Source organism: Colias philodice, chromosome 19, assembly GCF_061535455.1.
Source record: "Colias philodice isolate Cphi_HAF_F1 chromosome 19, ilColPhil1 Martin Lab GWU primary, whole genome shotgun sequence".
Taxonomy (NCBI): Eukaryota; Metazoa; Arthropoda; class Insecta; order Lepidoptera; family Pieridae; genus Colias; species Colias philodice.
Genome location: NC_143104.1, coordinates 8,754,075 through 8,774,559, shown reverse-complemented (window position 1 = coordinate 8,774,559; position 20,485 = coordinate 8,754,075). Strand labels below are relative to the sequence as shown.

Here is a 20,485-nt window from a genome sequence, read left to right as displayed (position 1 = left end):
AAATGACCAAGTTATGAGGGAAAAGGTCGATGACTATCGGTTTAGCGACATCTCTTTTCGCTCTTGAATTTAATGCAAGAACGGTTTAAGTCAGTTGTCGCTGCTCCCTTGAGAAGGAAACTGCTGCCCGATTGCGGTAAAAACGTAACAGCTTATTGTATCACGGTTTTGCTGAAAGGTAAGTATAGCCTTTTGTTTTTGACGTGACAACGTCTTAAATTAGGTTGCGGCTGGGAGTCACTTATGAAAAAGTGTAACGCTCGGTAACGTTACGAATTACGATGAGTCACCGAACGAGAGAGAGGCCCGCCGAATGCCTTGCGTCTCTCTCCCACTCAACTATGATCGTTGTCACGTAAAATCTTCGCCCGTAAAACCAACTTTACAGGCAACCATTTTTTTTTACTGATTTATATTTGCAGCTATAACGGGACATTTGGATGTGGGTCATTATTGTAGTAAAAATAGTATTCGCATGCTACGGTTTACATAGGATTGTCCCGTTGTTGCTGAAATAAACAATGTTTTTTGTTGGTTAATTTAAGATGTTCCGTTACAGTTGATAATAAAAGTACAAAATGTTTGGTATTTATGTTGGTTATCTAATTATATTGACCGACCCGCGAAGGCGCAAAAAAAACCGAAATTTACTTATTAATAATTTATTGTAAAAAAATTACATGATAAATTATTCCTAACTTAAACTATGTCCCTCCCGTTCAATGTTGGAACAAAGAGTGCTCGTCGTCCACGGCGGGGCAGCTACAGCGTCGCGGTGGCGATGATTGCCGCAACACTCTCTGGAATCGCAGGTGTGCGCGATGTCGCAATTGCTAACAGGTGCAAGTCCTTCTTGGGTGGCCCCATGCATCCTCTAATGGTTAAGGCGTGTATATACAGTACATAACACCTCCCTCCTGAAGTTCAGCGATTATTGGCGGGCAAGGCTCGTTAATATCGCTGAAATGTCACACTCCGCCGATTGATGTTCTATTTCTTCTTTTTGATTACCATGAACACTCGTAGTTTTAGGTTTTGATGTACGCACTCTCCGTACGACGTACCATGTCACTAGGGCAACTGCACTCGTTATTAATATAACATATATCGGTATGATGGAAGGCTGCATATAGAGAATCTCGTATCCGTTGTTAGTACTGATAGGCATTTCCATTGATATAGCTCTGTTACTAGCGTGTAATTTATCCAAATTTATCGAATTCAACTTCAGAACTTCTTCATCTGTATTATATTGGCTGGAATCTGGCAGGTTTGCAATTTTCATTATCTGTCCTTTGATATGGTCTTCTCGATTGACTATCTTGAAAGCCTCCGTTTGAAGAATGCAGTTTTTGGGTATTGTGGCTAAGTAGCTTCCTTTAATGACGTCATATTGATCTTGCGAGCATGATAGGTGAATTTTTGATGGCTTGGGGAAACTGATGACGTAGTGGGCGTCGTCTAATTTTTCTAGTGCGGGTGCTCCGAGCTCCACAGGCGTGAAGAGACAAGATGCGACGACTCGTTGCGTGGTAATAAGGTGATACACGCAGTCATTTTTGGATCGATGATGGTTCAGCTTGTCCTCACATAGATACCCTAGGCCAGACTTCGGGCATTCTGCCTCCATGTACATAAAATCCTCGTCGTGAATTGCCACAAAAGGATAGGGTGGAATTAGGACTTTACTATCTTTATTAGGAACTATGGATAATTTAAATAATTCAAAGGTAGCAGGAAGGACAACCGGGAACATAAAAACTATAACTATATTTCTATTAATATAATAATAGCCTAGTTTAACTAAATCAAAATATTCTCTATAATTAACTTGAGGGATTTGATCTTTGCCATAAAATTTGTTTAACTTATTTAACATTTCTTTTAGTGAATTTGAATTGAACATAAGATGATGCGTACTTTTCGCACGAATAAAACCTAATAAATTTTCTAATCTATGTAATTCCTCAGATATATCATCAATGTTATCTGATAAAATTGCTACGCGTTGAATTAAATCGATGTATATAGTAATGTTTAAATTATTGGCCTTTAAATCATTTATAGCTATTTCAATTTTTTCCTGATTTTTAATTAAGTTGTTTAAAATATCAGATTGTTGGTTTATCCAATCTTTACTGAGGCTTATATGATTATTCATTTCTGTGACCAATCTATTTTCATTATTTTGTAATAATTTAATTGCGGTATCATATTTAATTGCATCCGTATAGTCTAGGTTACCAGAAATACTTTTTATTACTGAACCTAAACCATCTATGAGACCTCTCTTTTTGCGATTGGGTTCAAAAGTTTCTAACTGATTTGATAATTTAATAATCTTATAATGTAAGTGTTCGATATGTGAATTATATAGCGAAAATAATCTATCGTGCAAATTAGGTGTTAATGAATTTAATTGATCCTTTACTATGGTTATACTATCGCGAATATCTTTTAAATTAATAATTTGCAAAAATGAATGATAATGAGTGACAATTCTTGCAGTTCCAATATTAAATGGTAGTATACCGGGTCCATCATCCAAGCTACTCAGGGTGGGATCCTCCGCTTGAATCAGGCACAGGATCAGAGGAAGGATTCTGTAACAATTTAGGTACCCTCTTAAACCTAAATTTAGCAACAGCGCCATATTTCTTCTTAGTATAGATATGAATAGGTAAATCAGCCGGTACATCTGTTATAGGGATATCTAGAATTGGGTTCTCCGCGTCAGTATGAACTGTGACGGTGTCGGAATTTGCTTTAAGAGTATCTGATTTCGAATGTGCAGTAATCTTAATTGAATTGGAATGACCAGTAATTGTATCTGAACTTCTTTTTATTAATGAAGGTGTTGTCTCTGTTGGATTAACCGCTAAAGAATCTGTTTCCTCATTATTAATTTGAATTCGCGATAAAGCATTGGCGTTACAATTTTGTTTTCCCTGCTTATAAATTACGGTGTAATCGTATTCGCTAAGTTTGAGCCTCCAACGTGTGAGACGGGAATTAGGTTCCTTTAAATTCATGACCCATTGAAGGGGTCTATGATCAGTTATAATTTTAAACTTACGGCCAAAAAGGTAAGGGCGGAAATACTTCGTTGCCCAGACAATTGCTAATAGCTCCTTCTCAATCGTGCTATAATTAATTTCGCTACTATTAAGTGTACGTGAAGCGTACGCAATTGGTTTATCGGAACCAACGGGGCCTTGAGAGAGTACAGCACCGATAGCTAAATTCGACGCGTCAGTTGTAAGAATAAATTCTTTATTGAAATCAGGATACTGAAGAATTGGATCGTTCATTAATAATGTTTTACACCTATTGAAACATTCAATGTAATCTTTAGAAAATGTTATCTTTGAACCTTTTTTTAAGCATTGTGTCATGGGTTTCGTGATTTTAGCGAAATCTGGTATGAATTTCCTATAATAACCTAATAGACCTAGAAATCGTTTAATGTCGGTTGGAGTTTTCGGAAGAGGATACTTTTGGATGGCAGATATCTTATCTGGGTTAGGCTTTATCCCATCTTTGCTAATAATGTGACCTAGATACGCGGTTTCGAGTTTAAGAAATTCCGATTTATCCATCTGTATTTTAAAGTTGGATTCGCGCAATCTCTGAAACACTTTTCCAAGATTAACGATATGCTCCTGTAAAGAAGTGCTAAACACTATTATATCATCTAGGTAAACTAGACAAATAGAATTTTGCAATTCTCTCAGTACATTATCCATAACTCTTTGAAAAGTAGATGGACTGTTCTTAAGACCCATGGGCATTCTTAAGAATTCAAAATGACCATGTTCTACACTAAAAGCAGTTTTTGGAATGTCAGCCGGGTTCATTTCCACTTGATAAAACCCACTTGCTAAATCTAGCGTTGTGAAGTATTGACAGTTACCCAATTTACGTAAGACATCTGTAATATTAGGAATCGGATATTTTTCATCCAAAGTTTTCTCATTTAACTTTCTAAAATCAACAACTAAACGCCATTTAACTTTACCGTATGCATCTGCCTTTTTAGGTACTACCCAAATAGGAGAGCTCCATGCTGAATCTGATGGTCTAATAATACCTTGTTCTAACATCTTACTTATCTGATTCTGTACTTCCTGTCTATGAATAAATGGATAGCGATAACTTTTCGTATAAACCGGTATTTCATCCTTAGTTCTAATAGAATGTTTAATTTTATTCGTAAATGTTAAGTTTTCTCCTTCTATATAAAATACATCCGCATACTGTGTACATAATGACTCTAAATTTAAACGTTCCTCATTATTTAAGTGATCAGTACGCAAGCGAGATAATACCTGTTTCACACGGTCGGACGAACGTTTGGTGCGCGTGCACTCGTTATTATAAACCTCGGCACATACCGGTCGATCCATTGAAAAAATTACATCATTACGGGTTGGATTAGAAATTTCCACGATAGCGCGATTGCTTTTCGCCTTCGTTAAACATTCAGAAATATGACAATTACATATAATTTGTTCCGGTATAATAGCGTCTCCATTCTCAACATCTACGGGTAATCTAACTAATTTACTACTTCCTGCGGGTATGACGTCTTCATAAAGATTAGCGTTCCGTGAGTCATATACTAATAACCGATTCGTAGCATTGCAAGTATTTAAAGTTTTAGTTTTATAATTAATGGATGCTTCCCATTTATCTAACAAATCTGAACCTATTAAGCCGTCGAAATAATTGTGAAATTTATAAACGAAAAATGTGATATCGTCAGGGTCATTAAATTCAGGAAAACTAGGTAACGTTATAGAATAATTATTACGTGTTACAGCATGAACATTACTTACTTCAAAGGGATCATAATTAAGAGTAACGTCAGGAAAATATCTCTGTACTGCATCGGGGCTAAGAAAAGATTGGTTAGCTCCAGTATCAATTAACAATCTAAGTGGAGGATTATGAATTTGAATATAAGGAAGTTGACGTTGCGTGTGTAGATTTAATTCTATTTTGGTTTTTCTAACTTTTGGTGGATTCTGAAAATCCTGATCGTGTTCTGAACGTACGTCACACGTTTCAACAAAATTTTCAGGTGCGTCTGTCTGTTCGTAATGTGCATAAGGTTCATATTCCGTACAGTAATATTCATAATTATAATAGTCATCTTCATAAGGATATAAATCGGTACAGTAATAATCTTCGTCATCTATATATTCATTATGATTCATCTCCCTAGTCTTAAAATAATTACTCGGGGGTGGATTGCCAAATTTTGACCAATCATGAGCGCGTGCAAAAGATGTCGGTGGTAAAGTCTTTGTCACGTAATGGCTAACGCCACTCATAGGATGCGGTTTCGGTTGCGCGGGATGTTTAGGCTGTAATCTGAACGTATTGCTCTGCGGGTTATAGTTAGGGGGTGAGGCGCGGAAAATTTGCATAGTACGAGTTGGACGTGCTGGTCCTTGCGGTTGATTAAAATTTCGATTAAAATTTGGTGGCTTAAATTGCGGTTTAAACGAATGTATAGGCTGTAGTTTAGAAGATATAGGTTCACTAAAATCATTATGTCTATAAAACGGTTCATGCGAGTACGGCATTCTAAAAGGTACGTAGGGTTTCCTATCAAAAGTTTCATTACGTTGTTGAAGGTATAAAGTGCTTTGTTCTTCATTAACGTATTCTAATGCCTTTTCAATGGTTGCGGGGCGCATGCAACGTATGCGTGAGCCTAACGGATCTCTTAAACCACGTAGGAAAGCCTGTAGTGTTAATTTTTGATACAGGTCCCTTTTTGCCTCACGAGTAGTAACGACTGTTTCATGTAATGCTATATACGTCATTATGGTACTAAAAAGATGCTGACATCTTTCATAGAACTCTTGAGGAGAGCTACGACCTTGCGTTAATAAGGCTAAATCGTTATAAAGGGCGGTCTCATCTCTATGGTCAGAAAAGTTATTAACTAATACGCTTCTAATACCGTGCCAAGTAGTAGGTATACCATTTGCATTAATAACTCGGGCTGCGGGCCCAGTGACTTTATTTAAAATACCATTACATAACGCGGCAGTTTTTAAAGTATTTCCGGGATCTTTATCTATAAATTCCTCAGCTAATTGGTCACTTAAATGTATAAATCTTGTTAAAACGTTAACATTACCATCAAATTCTGGCAAAAGCCTAAGTGCATTAAAAATTTTATCCAAATCTGACATTTTAAATATCTGTATTACCTATATAAAATATATTAAATTTAATTAAATTTATTTACTTCGTTAAACTAATATAAAAAATTAATAATCTTTACCTAATATATTTGAATTATAAAATGAATTAATTCGTAAAATTCGAAAATTAATCAATTCGTAATTAATTAATATTTAAATTTATTAATCTTTTATCAACCTAATATCTATATTTGAATTTTACAAATTGATTTTGTAAAATTCTAAAATTAATTCGCGATGAATTAATATATTTTAAGCCTACGCACTACAGTTCCTCGGTTCCCGTGAATGGGTAATCTAGGAAAACTTACAATCTAGGAGTGGCAAGTCACTAAGAGAATTAGTGTACTTACAGGATTTTCATTTCGGCCTTTCCTGCAGTATCAATGTTCGGATACCCTTCGCGTTGCGGCGGCCAATGGTGTAGGTTCTGGATCCCCGTCGTCGTCCCTCCGATGGAATAGCGATACTCGATGCTTGTAGTTTCGCGTTCCGAGAGACGGCTCTCAAGGATTATCCACAAGACTGCGCCAATTATATTGACCGACCCGCGAAGGCGCAAAAAAAACCGAAATTTACTTATTAATAATTTATTGTAAAAAAATTACATGATAAATTATTCCTAACTTAAACTATGTCCCTCCCGTTCAATGTTGGAACAAAGAGTGCTCGTCGTCCACGGCGGGGCAGCTACAGCGTCGCGGTGGCGATGATTGCCGCAACACTCTCTGGAATCGCAGGTGTGCGCGATGTCGCAATTGCTAACAGGTGCAAGTCCTTCTTGGGTGGCCCCATGCATCCTCTAATGGTTAAGGCGTGTATATACAGTACATAACAATCTCAAGTTAACACATTTTTGATAAAAAATAATACATTATTACAACGAATACACTACAATGTTGCATTATAAATGATAAAAATGTTGTCTGATTACTTAATATTTTATTTTTCAGATGGAATCACGGTCTAGGAAGCTTGTAAATATTGTCCGAGAAAATAATGAACATTCACTTAAGTTAGAAAAATGAAAAGATCATACAGATTCTCGAAATATAAATGAATTAAACAATCAATTTATTTTCTAGCATAAATGAGGAAAAAATACCACTGAATAAAGAAAAATGAAAAAAAATTTACAAATCAGTTAAAAAACGCAGGACAGTCCTACGAATCGAAAGCATCACAAAAAAACTGTGCCACCCCGTCAACTAAAAGAGAATCCTGCAAGGAAACCTGCATTTTCAAGTGTCAATTTTTTTTTCCGAAGAACAACACCGTGAAATACTGAAAGATTACTGGAATTTAGATCAAGAAGCAATGGATAATTTTAAAGCGATTTTAACCAATACTGCATTAATCCTTATATAATTTCACATTGTTGATTTAATATACAGATCTATATGGCCCTTTACTAAATATTTTCGAAGATATTAGAGATTTAGTATCAGGATTGCACCCGTGTGAATTCGGGGCGGGTCGTAATCATCATCACTACATAGTATAAAACAAAGTCGCTTTCCCTGTCCCTATGTCCCTATGTCCCTATGTCCCTATGTCCCTTTGTACGCTTAAATCTTTGAAACTACGCAACGGATTTTGATGCGGTTTTTTTTAGTAGATAGAGTGATTCAAGAGGAAGGTTTATATGTATAATAACATCCATTAAATAGTGGAGAAGTACTGTTATTTTTGAGGTTTCTAATGTGATGTAGTAAAAAATTACATTTTTTCCGCTTACATTGCAAACGCAGGCTGAACCCTACGAGTTTTATCAAAATAATGTACTAAGTATTATACACATTGAAAAGGTCTACAGAAAAGTCCGCGATGGTATATGTCTATCTCTTATGGATAACCCACAATAACTTTTTTTTGTCATTTACTTTTTACGACAAATAATGGCTAATTTTCGATGCGATTTTAACCAATACAGCATTAATCCTTAACCAATTAAATACCTTGAATACATTTTTCATTTAATATAGATCTATATAGCCCTTTACACCGTATGATTTAAGTGAATATTTTCGAAGATATAAGATATTACAGATTTAAAAATTGCGGGACATAGCGTTTGCAGCGGTACCGGCCGGCCGCCCGGCTATATATTTTATACCCGTGCGAAGCCGGAGCGGGCCGCTATGTTTTTATATACAACGTTCACAGTTTTTCTGTAGTGTATTTAGTATCAGCATTGCACCCGTGCGAAGCCGGGGCGGGTCGCTAGTATTATATAATTGCCAACGGTTGTGAGTAAAAGTAAAACAAAAAATATTAATGTCTGGTTATAATTGTACATTTTTTTAAATATGTATATTACTTGTATTTCAGAGAAAGTTACACAATAATTTCGCATTAATATCTTTCATTTTGTAAAACAAAATACAAAAATAAAAAAGATTTCTACTACAGTAACACGTTTTAATTAAAATTGCCCATACATTTAGATTACTGATTATTTATCAATAAAACGTAACAATACGACATAACTTGTAAAGTTTTAGATTTTTATTCAATTTTTTTTTCAAGAAAAATGGTACATAGGGTAACGGCACCAGTGGTCAGCCAGGCACCAGTGATCAGCCTATTGCGTTGTTTATTGGCCATAAATATCGCTGTAATCAAAATAACCAAATCACGCGCACCTTAATAGAAGCTCTGTTTCGTTATTGGTTCATGCATCACGCGATAGGAGCAGCAGGGGGTCAGGGGAGAGAATTAAACACGTTCGTACAGGTGCTGTCCGCCGACAAGAGCAGAAGTGTCATGTCTGCAATATTTTTTGTTTCATGTGGTGCTCTTTTGAAAGGTGAGAAATAACATATTTTAGTATGAAATGTGATTGTGTTTTATAGATAATAACTTAATAGATTACTTAGAGCATTTAATTTTGTGAAATTTGATAAAAAATATTGTTTTTTTACTTAAAAATTTGAGGGGCTGACCATTGGATACTGATTTTTTATGAAAGATCCAATGGACAGCCCCTGGGGCTGATTACTGGGATTATTCCTAATTGTTAGAAAACCCAGTGGTCAGCCGCATTTCAAAATATTTTTTTCAAGCGGCTGACCACTGGGTCTCAATGATTCAGTATTCAGCCACGATGTTATTGAAATAATATTTAAAGTATAAATTCGAATGTTTGTGTTTAAATCTATAAGTAACTTCATGTTAGTTAAGTTTTACTTGAAATAATTGTATTATGTGTATTCATATCCAAAAGTTATTATTGTTCCCTTTTTTTCTAGCTAAAAATGCCGCCAAGACAACAGTATCCTCCAGAGAAATCCTCCGAAAGAGATCCTTCTGTGGTTGATTATAATTATATAGTATATTGTGGATACATCAATAATATTATAAACTAATATCGCTGTATCTTTAAAAAGAATTATTACTGTTTTTATGATAAATAATAAGAAGTACCTAGAAAATAAGAAGACACAAAGAGATTGTAATAGTATGTTTAAAATAATATTTGTATTATGTGCGATATACATTTTTTTGTGCTAAGTGAATCGTTGCTATAAAAATGTGATTAATATAGTTGATTTTGATATAACATTGTTTATTTTGATCTCATAATTAGTTATACTTACTAAAGGCTGAACACTGGGTTCAACAAGGCTGTTTATTGGTTTTTAGAGGCTGTTCACTGGGACACTGGGCCATTTTTTGTTTAAAATTAATTATATATTTTACTAAGAGAATTATTGTTTTTGATAAACGCTAATTCGAAACTACAATAAACAATAAATCCATACATGTTGTACGTTTTTTTATTCGACGATTGTTGTAGAAATGGCAATTGTCAAAACTTCAAAAAGCTGTTATGAGGCTGACCACTGGTGCCGTTACCCTATCTGTTTGTAATGCAATACTGCACACTTTTTACAAGAAAAACGCAACAAGAAGGGCCTTTTCTGGAATAAATAATCATAATAAATTTAATAACTGACTTATTGTTCTGAATACAATTTGATTAAAAAAAACGATAACGTTTTAATATGTTGTATTGAGCTGAATAGTCTAAGCATAATAATTAAAAAGTTACAGGAATTTTAAACTTTCAAATGCGTTTTCCCAACAATTGAGATTTTGACTTTGTCACGTTATAGAAGCAAATGAGCGATGTGCTTCTCAATGTTTTTAGTATTCTAGTAGAATAACTAATAAGCAATAGTATAACTTATGTATATAATATTATTGTTAAAAGCATGTATGTACATATTTTCTTTCGCGAATGTTCTGCCGAATTCTTATGACATTGTCCAAATAATCCTTTTCGATATGATGTTATCTTTATTGCAATCTATTTTACGTAGGCAATGCTTGTGAACTTTTAATATTTCCCTTGTTTCAATAACAATACTCTCGTTATATTTAAAGAAGTGCTATTCGTATTTATATAGAAATAGAATATTTTTTTCATGCATCAAAGTACTGGGGTGTATAAAAGTGTATAGCTATATAGGTTAAGTACTCTTATCTGTTTGAAATTCAACGCTCAGATTGTTGATATTTTAATGAAATACAAATAAACAATGTCTTCTATATATATGTTACGGCTAAAGGTAGGTGAGAACATAAACTTAAGATTAGCCGGCTAAACTTAGGTTTATTTTCGACGAGGTGTTAATGTTAGTTTGTTCTATCTTTAGCCGGCTAAACTTAAGTGTAACCGCAGGCCCGTGGCTAAAAATGTCGGGGTGGGTAGATTTGGTTACTTTAATACATGTAAGGAACAGGGCGAGTGTTTTCTGGCACTTCGCCGGCTGCTGCCGCAGCACGCTCGCTGCGCTCGCTCGGCTCGTGCGGGTCTTAAGAGTTCTAACCTAACCTAACCTAGCCACCAGCTTTCTGCCCTGAGTCGGGGTGGGTAGATTTGGTTACTATAATACATGTAAGGAACAGGGCGAGTGTTTTCTGGCACTGTGCGGGCCCCTCAAGCCCTCCACCGGCCCGGCGCTAACCAAATCTACCCACCCGGACATTTTTAGCCACGGGCCTGCGGTTACACTTAAGTTTAGCCGGCTAAAGATAGAACAAACTAACATTAACACCTCGTTGAAAATAAACCTAAGTTTAGCCGGCTAATCTTAAGTTTATGTTCTCACCTACCTTTAGCCGTGACATATATATAAAAGAAACCCGTTTCGCGTTGTCACGGCATCACGTGTGAACGGCTGAACCGATTTCGATAATTGTTTTTTTATTATATTCCTTGAAGTACGAGGATGGTTCTTATGTAGAGAAAACTTAAATATGTACTACGGGCGAAGCCGGGGCGGACCGCTAGTTTCAAATAAAATAAAAGCAATAACAAATTTTTGTTGTCCATTATTAACTCGAGAAAATGGGATGAAAATTGTGTTTGAAACGTAAATTACTAGTATTAATAAAGGTACAAAGAAATGGAGATTTCGACATGGCCCACTAAAAGCCAACAATAAGAAAATATATTCCGGAATTCTCAGGTTTCTGGGGAGAAATTTTAATTTATTCGCTCAAATGGAACAATAGTACTGAGCAACAGAGCCTAATAAGCCAAAGTAAATTACCTCCAGGGAGCTCTATTGGTCTCGCAGTAATATTAATTGATTACAATTCGACACACCTGTGCTCTCAGTGGGTACATTACACTGAATTAATAAATGATTTTGGTTATGCCGGATTTATTAGGGTTTCCTGTAGCGTAAATATATATATTTTATTTATGAATATGCCTTTCTGTTGTTTATTAAGGTTGGTACAAAAATATGGAACACGATATGTATTTCGTATTTAGGTTTTGTGTGTTTTTTGTAAGAAAGGCTCGATTGTTCAAGTTGTGATCGTGGTCACTACTTACAAATATTACAACTAAGAGAACTTTGAGAACCTTTGAGAAAAAAAAATATATTCAATCAATATCGGATTTTAATGAAATAGTGATCGAACATTTTGCTTCCGAAAAATGTCCAGGAATTGATTTAATTTATAAAAAATATAATAACTTTAAAACACACACTCACACACACATCCACCCACACTCACACACTTACGTACGTACACATACACACACACCACACATTAATTGGGTTGGCTATCCCCCCTATTATTTTTATTTTTGTCTTTGTATAAATTTTCTTTTCATTTTTACCTTTATGAAGATCACGATGTATTAAGGGAAGGGACTGGCTCTCTTAAGAGTCCTAATACAAAATTGCGCTGGACGAAAGCTAGTATTTTTACGTTTGAACGCGATCATCCTGTAGTCGAGTAGAAAAGGCTGAAAGCGCTCAAAGTGGAAACATTATAGGACCTTATTATCTCGTTATCGTCTACTCCACCAATTCTAATCTAGTATCGTGGGCTTCCCGACTACTACGCGCGGGAAAAACGTACTTTAGTAATTTTGTGTCTGACGGAGCAGCGCAACACGTCCTACTCCCTAAAGCGCGGAGCGCGGTCTGCCGTAACAGCGTTTGCCAGTGTGACCAGATTAAATTTTACAAAAATACCGAGGCACCTCAAAAAAATACTGAAATATACCGACTTACATATGACAGATATACCAATAAAAATACTGATTTTCTTAACACGTTTTAATTATTCATCCTCACAATAAATGTTAGTTTTATAGATGCTTATCTACTTTGCAGGTTCGCATTGCATGCTTTACAAAATGCGGTGAACTCATCATCCTTATAACGTGAAAGCCACAAAGAAAATTCCGGAATTTGTTCCCACTTCGCTAAATAACTTTGCTGAAAACTAGACACGCTGTCCAGATGAATGCAACTAAGTAAATAAAAACAACGAAAATCGCGTTCTATATTTTAAGTATATGATGACAAAAACCATCTTCTATTTTGGGGAAATTCCCGAATTATCGAAAGAAAGTCCTCAAAGATTAAGTCGAGTGCAGAAGAGACAATCATATCACTTGAACCGTATTAGACGATTTTATACTAGTAATAAAATATCTTATATGTTTTACTACTACCTATTCATCCAACTGAAAACTTAAAAACTAGACTTTGTTTTGAAAATTATAGATAAACTAGCATTCCGTCCCGAAGTCATCCGGGTAAACTGATATTCATGAAATACAACGGATTTCAATGTATGCAATCTGGAAATTACGCTCTATCTAATGGTGCAAACCTCATTAAAATCGGTCCAGCAGTTGTAAAGTTTTAGGCGAACATACATTCTGCAACTCTGATTTATACTATGTATTGATTGATAATTGTAAAGGTAGTATTACAATACTACAACGCCGGCGACGGCCGTCTTTCTTGTCATATCTGTAACTTACTCAAATTTGCTCATAGATAACATGTATAAATCCGAAAAATGGAAAAAATTGAAACACGCCTCAGGTTATTGGCTATTAAACAAACTGGACAATGAATATCAATAAATTGTCTCGAACATATTTTAGATATTGAATGAATCTTTAATTTAAGATAATAAAACACATTGTTACTAATTTAGTTTTGTTAAACGAGCGCATAAAGAATTACAGAAACAAGTCAAAATCACTCTAAAATCGATATGGACTCTTAACACAGGCTATGCCTAGCAAGAGAGCCTGAGCCTCATATTCAATATTGTAATACCTAATCAAAAGGTGAAATAAAGATTTATTTTATTTATTTATTTATTTATTATTTAACTATAATAAACTTAAATTGTTGTTATTTCTAATCCTAATACTTAGTCACTACAAAGTAAAATGTGATTAATTGCATAAGATCTATAATTGAACTACAAAGCTATTTTTTAAATTGATTTTTTCATTTACAAGAGTAGAAAATTAAATTTTATCATAATTTCATATTTCAAGCTCAAGGTTAAACAATGTGGTTGTGTAACAAATTAGCACACTTTTTAGGCAATATCTTGAAGTGTATTGATTATTTTTTCTAAAAGCGTCATATAATAATTGCAAATGCATAAAAAATTTGATCTTGCAAACCAATTTTACTCCGCTTCGCTGACGGGAATCTCCTTAATAACAACATGACGACGTCAAGTTTTGTTCGGGCAGTATTTGCCCATTGAAGTGCCGTAGGCCCAATTTGTGTCATCAACATTCAACCATTATACCAAAATGGAACCGAATCTCTTGCGTCTTACTGTGTAACATATCCATGATAGGTTTTAGACTAGTATTCCAACCACGTTGGAGTCCATGCTCTATAACAAAATTCAACAGTACCGAACACGCATGGTCATCTAAATCTGGCCTTATATTAGAGCCGACACTGATAAAAGCCTTCGCTGTCTCACTCATTGATGAACAAACACTCAGTGCATTTCTGGTGAAGACTTCTGTTAATAATCGTCTAGCTAATGATGGGCAATCTTTCGATACTTGCTGACAGTATTTGAAGTCTTCGTAGTTGACGTAAACATGGCTTTCAGGTACAAGTTCTACGAGCCCTGGCAGATATGTTGGATACTTCAATGTCCATCTTGAATCATAAGCGTCATATTCCGGTGGTAAAACGAAACGGAACAACTTCTTGTGTTTTTTTTTCGGCGTTTTGTTAGCAACATCATTACTATGTTGATTTTGATTACTAAAAATAGCACTCGCTGATAATGTAGTGCGTCTTTCTTCAGCCAATACTAGATGTTCCACATCTAGTATTGGGTTGCTCGAAGGAAATGCATTTCCCGCGGTGTTAAATTCTTCGACGGCACCCAAAACCTTTTTGTACATCTTGGCAGTATCGTGGATGAAAAGCCGTAAGGTGTTGTACATATCAGTCGTATGTTCCACAGTAGAGTACATTTGAGTAAATAGGGTATCAAAGTAATACAACATTTGTTGCTCTAAAATAAATTTGAGATTCATCTCACGGCTCCTTGCATTATTAGCTGCGTTTCCCGCTGTGTTAAATTCTTTGACGGCATCCTTAGCCTTACTGTATATCTCGGCAGTATCGTGGATGGAACTCCGTAAGGTGTTGTACATATCAGTCGTATGTTGCAAAGTAGAGCGCATTTGAGTAAAGAGGGTAGCAAAGTTGTACAACATTTGTTGCTCTAAAATAAATTTGAGATTCATCTGACGGCTCCTTCCCGTAAAGTTTTGGGCAGCTGTGGGTCTATCTGCAGAACTTACGTCTTTTACGGGTGAGCTTGAAGCATGTTCGGTTTGATCAGTACGCAGAGTTTTAGACCTTGGTTCAGTACTTTCTTCAGCATGAGAAACAACAGAAGATTCTTCTGCGTGAGAATTTTCCATTGATTGGTTATACTGGATGATAACCGGCTGTTTTCTTTTTGGAGATCTACGCTCTAATTTGGCGTCATTATCAACCGCACTAGAGGACTGAGCAGATTCATCTAGTTTCAATGGTTCTTCATCAACTTCTTTCTTTGATTCTGACTTGGGCAGAGGTTTCCGAAAATTATCATTGGATTCCGACGAATGGTTTTTGTTGGCACTGCGCAATTTCGAAAACTTTGGTTGTGTATCTGAAATTAAAAATTATTATTATTATTTGGAAAGCTTGGAATTTAAAATAAGTAGTATTCAAAAATGTATTTACAGTTAAAATTCAATTGTGAACACTGATAAAATAATTTGATTCTCACCTGTTAATTTTGATTTTTCTTCAACCAAAGGTCCATAATCATTTCTCGTAGCGATCCAAATATCTGCTTCATTGAAAGAATCTGAAAAAAAATATCCTTTTAATTTATGAGATGTTCTGAATCTTAATATACTTCAATAATATAACGCACGATCTATTAACTGATACATTTAATTAAACTCACTTGACTCATGTTTGATAGTGGCGAAATAAAATCTCCACTCATCATTGTATCGCTCTTTCCTCTTCACGCGATCTCTCGTATCAAAAGGATCTTCGTCTTTAGGGTAAGCAACTGCAACGGTCTTGTCATTCACCGCTAAGCGTAATACCACCCAAGCGCACGGCACGCATACGTAATCATCAATTTCTTCAAAAGGCAGTTCTATGAATTGAACAACATAGAATGCTGGCTCATTATCACTATTACGTCTCATCTGAAACAATCAAAAACACTTCCGTAAATTTCAAGTAATTTAATATTGTGAAAACAACATTAGTCGCAATTATTAATCACCAATCTCTTTAAAATAAAACAGTGGATTTGACTATGATAATTATTAGTTTTAACCTAAAAATGAAGATAAGATGAGTTAGTTGCAAGGAAATTATGATTATCACTAAAAAAATTGTAATTTAAGGTGTCTGATTTTTTTTTCGATTTCATTGATTATTGGCCTAGAAATGTTATTTAAATGAGGTGATTACCAAATTGATTCTTACCTTCTATCTCAGCTATGTATCTTTTGTAACAATCAAAACATCGTCACAACTGACGCGTTGTAGCGATAGCGAAGTGATAGCGAAGCGATTGTCGAACTGTGACCTCTATTTTTACAACTGGTTGTACTTATCGCATTGGTCCAGTTGCAGTGGTAGGGGAAAAACGTTACGTATTGCGTAATAGACCGGGAGATACTGACACAAAATTTCGAGTCATTTGTAACAGGATGGCGGTTCTACAGGGGTCTTAGTACGCAATGACAAAAAGAAAAATGATGGTGTGAACGCTGGTACTGGTGGGTTAGTCGCGTGGGCGTTAGTCGAACTCGTCGGAAAAATAGCGAAAGTCAAACGATTTGTAACACAAAAATTTTAGAATTTACCGATAGCCCATAAAAAAGAAGTAGGCGGTAGTGTCATGCCATACTTTTCCGGTATGACTTACAGCCCGCCATACCGACGCGAATGTGTTGATTAAAAAAAAACAATTATTCAACCATTTGTACCAAGCTAACTTTTGCACAGGTAACCATCGTCGTGCAGCCATTTACGAAAATCGCCATGCCATACTTTTCGGACGATTCCAAATGGTCGCCATACCGCCGAAAATCTGCAAAATTTTTTTATTTCGCCTATCTTTTTGTACCAGTATTGCATTTGGCTTTTTGGAGAGTATTTGATAAAATGTGACCATTATTATATTTGCCATACTTCTAGTAGGGAGAAAAAGTGCTGTCATACTTGAAAAATAAATTTATTATTAATTTATATAAGTGAAGATTTCCAACACCTAGATCTTTGAAATTTTGTATTTATATTCGTTGATCCTCAAACTTACAGGAAAAATAAGTGCCATACTGTTACAAATCGTTTGACTTTCGCTATTTTCCGACGAGTTCGACTAACGCCCACGCGACTAAGCCGCCGGTACCAGCGTTCACACCATCATTTTTCTTTTTGTCATTGCGTACTAAGAACCCTGTAGAACCGCCATCCTGTTACAAATGACTCGAAATTTTGTGTCAGTATCTCCCGGTCTATAAGCCCTTCCACAGTAAGCAGTAGGATTCAGTTCATAAACAGTATTTAATTTCACGAAGTGGTTATTACGAAATCCTCAGTAGAGATAAAAATAAATAGTTCATTGAAATGTTACATTTTTTAGGCCTAACCTTGAGTTTTTTAGAGGACGCAATTTTGTTTTTTTTGATATGTAGGGGGGGTCAGTGTGAAGCTAAAACCAAGTTTGTGGGGTCGCCACCCTTGTCCCACGGCCGCCATCTCGAAAATAGCGGTTGGAATGGTTTTTACGATATATCTCTTAAACTATTTATTTGATAAAAAATATCGTTAACATTATTTGTTGCAAATTAAATTTTCTACAACTTTGGTCCAGTAACTTTTTGTCGTAGAACTATAAATAAAAAAGTTATAAGCGAAAATGTTCAGAAATTAGAGATGTTTATATTTTTCAATAAAACTTTTTTTTATAATTTTACGAAGAAATAATATCAGACCATTTTTGTAGATTGTTTTTCGAGGAACAACTTTTATATACAACATTTTTTCATTACGTCAATAGCTAAGGTTTTACAGCGCTCAGAAGTGAGTACTATTTTTCAGTAGTAACTATACATAATATATTGGCTATTGGCTCTTTTCCCAGACTCCACAACAATGGAAGCACACTACAGAACATTTCAGCCCTGCTTTTCGACGTAAAAAAAACGCGCTTCCAGACTCTATCTCCTGGGTGGTGGGGAAAAGATTCAATAATTAATTATTAATAATATTGCAAAATTAATTATTAAAAATATTATAATAACAAAAAAAAACAATTACTGATGACAAATTATTATTTACACACATAATATAAGTATACTGTATAGATCAGAGTACTGAAAATTAGTACTCACTTCGGAGCGCTGTAAAACCTTAGCTATTTACATAATGACAAAATGTTGTATATAAAAGTTGTTCCTCGAAAAACAATCTACAAAAATGGTCTGATATCATTTCTTCGTAAAATTATAAAAAAAAGTTTTATTGAAAAATAAAAATATCTCTAATTTCTGAACATTTTCGCTTATAACTTTTTTATTTATAGTTCTACGACAAAAAGTTACTGGACCAAAGTTGTAGAGAATTTAATTTGCAACAAATAATGTTACTCAATGTTTTTCATCAAATAAATAGTTTAAGAGATATATCGTAAAAACCATATCAACCGCTATTTTCAAGATGGCGGCCGTGGGACAAGGGTGGCGACCCCACAAACTTGGTGATAGCTTCATACTGACCCCCCCTACACATCAAAAAAATAAAATTGCGTCCTCAAAAAAATGCAACCCCAAATGTAACTTTTCAATGGAGTAAAAGTAATTAAAGTATTGTATGTTAATTGATTTGTTGACAACTATAATAGTACTGTTTCGATTTGATATTATTCGGTTGGATCTTCCTAGAAAGTTATTTAATAGTATGCTGGAGTAATTGAATCAAGTAATTTTTATAAGGTTTATAAATTATAATTATTAATTATTATATCATAAAGTGATTGTATGTAAGAGTCTTGAGTTGGTTTGCAGATAACATATCATGAAACAAAATAATATGAGCATAACAGTCCCAAATATTGTGATAACTTTATCACTGTATAACGTGTTTATGAACTGGTACCGTAAATTAATAACTTTATACTTTAAGCTAATCAGATAGACGAAAACAGGATGGATGGACATCATGTAGGTATATAATATAATAATTCATAATATGTTACAATGATTTTTAACTCTTATGATTATTTTTCAATATAATATACTTTTTATGTTATTTTTAACACTTTATATTATATTTTGTTTGAAGTAATTGTAATTTTTTTTAATAGATGTGATCGTTGTTAATTTTATTTATATTGCTGACTTTATTTTATTCATTTATATTTTTAAGATGTATACACGATAGTTATTATAGGGAATATTTTCATTTTGTAGTATATGAAGTTTTAATTTCTTTTTGAATAATCCTGATGATTTTACTTGTTTTATATCTGTAGGTAGGCTATTGTATATTTTAATTCCGTCACGAAGAAAACTGTTTGAGCCATAGTAGGTACGGACTGGATATTTAGATTGTCAGTACATATATTTTGTTCTAGATTAGAATTTCGTTTCCTCTTAGTTAAAGTGATATCTGTATGTATCATGAATTTCCTTGTTAAACAGTTTTCGTATCAGAATACAAGTATTATAGACGTACTTAAATATGCGAAATATCCATTATTTTTGTATCTTTATATTATATTTTTTTTGTTGGAGTGAGATAATTATAGCATAAGGGAAAATTTATATCGATGTTCAGTAATAGTGAGCAGCAAAACAATGCACCACGTACCTTAGACATGCTGCAGCACTCAATGAATTTACGCCAATTATCCGATTTGCGATACGTGTTTTCAAGAGTTGGCGCTCGCGCAATACAGATGAGCGGCCCGGTCGAAGGCGGAAGTACAAGTGTCGTGGTGCATGACAGTTGCAAAAACATTTGACAACCGTAATTGTTTGCATACTCTATGTCAAACATGGATAATTAATCTTAGAGTATAATATATTATTACAGTAGTATAGAGCGAGTGTATTGCACAAATTCCTCAGTGCGCATCGTAGGCAGATGAGCTATAGATGTGTGTGTGACAAATAGGGATGGGTAGGTATCAATTGCGTGCCGACTGCCGAGCTATCGATAAGTTATGTAAATAAATATGTATCTTTTGTAAATTTTATGTTCAATATGTTATTTAAGGAGAAATGTATGAATAAAGTATAAATATGTCATTTTAAATTTGTTTGCCAAGAGAATAAAGTGTTTATTCCATTTGAATATTTCTTGTATTAATTTTATGTACTTAAAAAAAAATATGTTTATGAATATCAGAAAAACGAGTTC

General features: G+C 34.6%; 2 protein-coding genes and 1 long non-coding RNA gene across 4 annotated transcripts; 1 reads left to right on the top strand and 2 right to left on the bottom strand.

Moving 5' to 3' along the window:
• Positions 1-601: 601 nt before the first annotated feature.
• Positions 602-7,053, bottom strand: LOC149480091 (uncharacterized). The gene is made up of 2 exons (XM_089707039.1): positions 6,575-7,053; positions 602-2,603 (listed from the first exon to the last, which is right to left on the bottom strand). Exons 1-2 carry the CDS (start codon positions 6,583-6,585, stop codon positions 932-934), a joined length of 1,683 nt encoding a protein of 560 aa, XP_089563165.1. The 5' UTR covers positions 6,586-7,053; the 3' UTR covers positions 602-931.
• Positions 7,054-8,767: 1,714 nt separating this feature from the next.
• LOC149480090 (uncharacterized) lies at positions 8,768-9,946 on the top strand. Its single transcript, XR_016317148.1, has 2 exons — positions 8,768-9,030; positions 9,473-9,946. It is a non-coding gene; the product is annotated as an uncharacterized LOC149480090 (long non-coding RNA).
• A 3,951-nt stretch (positions 9,947-13,897) lies between these two features.
• Positions 13,898-20,077, bottom strand: LOC149480089 (uncharacterized). Of its 2 annotated transcripts, none has more exons than XM_089707354.1 (4): positions 19,934-20,077; positions 16,002-16,254; positions 15,819-15,899; positions 13,898-15,698 (listed from the first exon to the last, which is right to left on the bottom strand). In XM_089707354.1, the coding sequence occupies exons 1-4, from the start codon at positions 19,940-19,942 to the stop codon at positions 14,299-14,301; spliced, it is 1,743 nt and encodes a 580-aa protein (XP_089563480.1). In that variant the 5' UTR covers positions 19,943-20,077; the 3' UTR covers positions 13,898-14,298. The 2 variants fall into 2 exon arrangements, with proteins under 2 accessions (XP_089563480.1, XP_089563481.1); XM_089707355.1 differs by lacking the exon at positions 19,934-20,077 and adding an exon at positions 16,541-16,660.
• Positions 20,078-20,485: the final 408 nt, after the last annotated feature.

What these genes read in the sequence shown, in the direction of transcription:
- LOC149480089 (XM_089707354.1), bottom strand. An exon ending in CACTATCAAACATGAGTCAA is followed by an intron (nt 15,900 to 16,001) that starts GTGAGTTTAATT and finishes ATTTTTTTTCAG; the next exon opens with ATTCTTTCAATGAAGCAGAT. An exon ending in AGAAAAATCAAAATTAACAG is followed by an intron (nt 15,699 to 15,818) that starts GTGAGAATCAAA and finishes TTTTAATTTCAG; the next exon opens with ATACACAACCAAAGTTTTCG.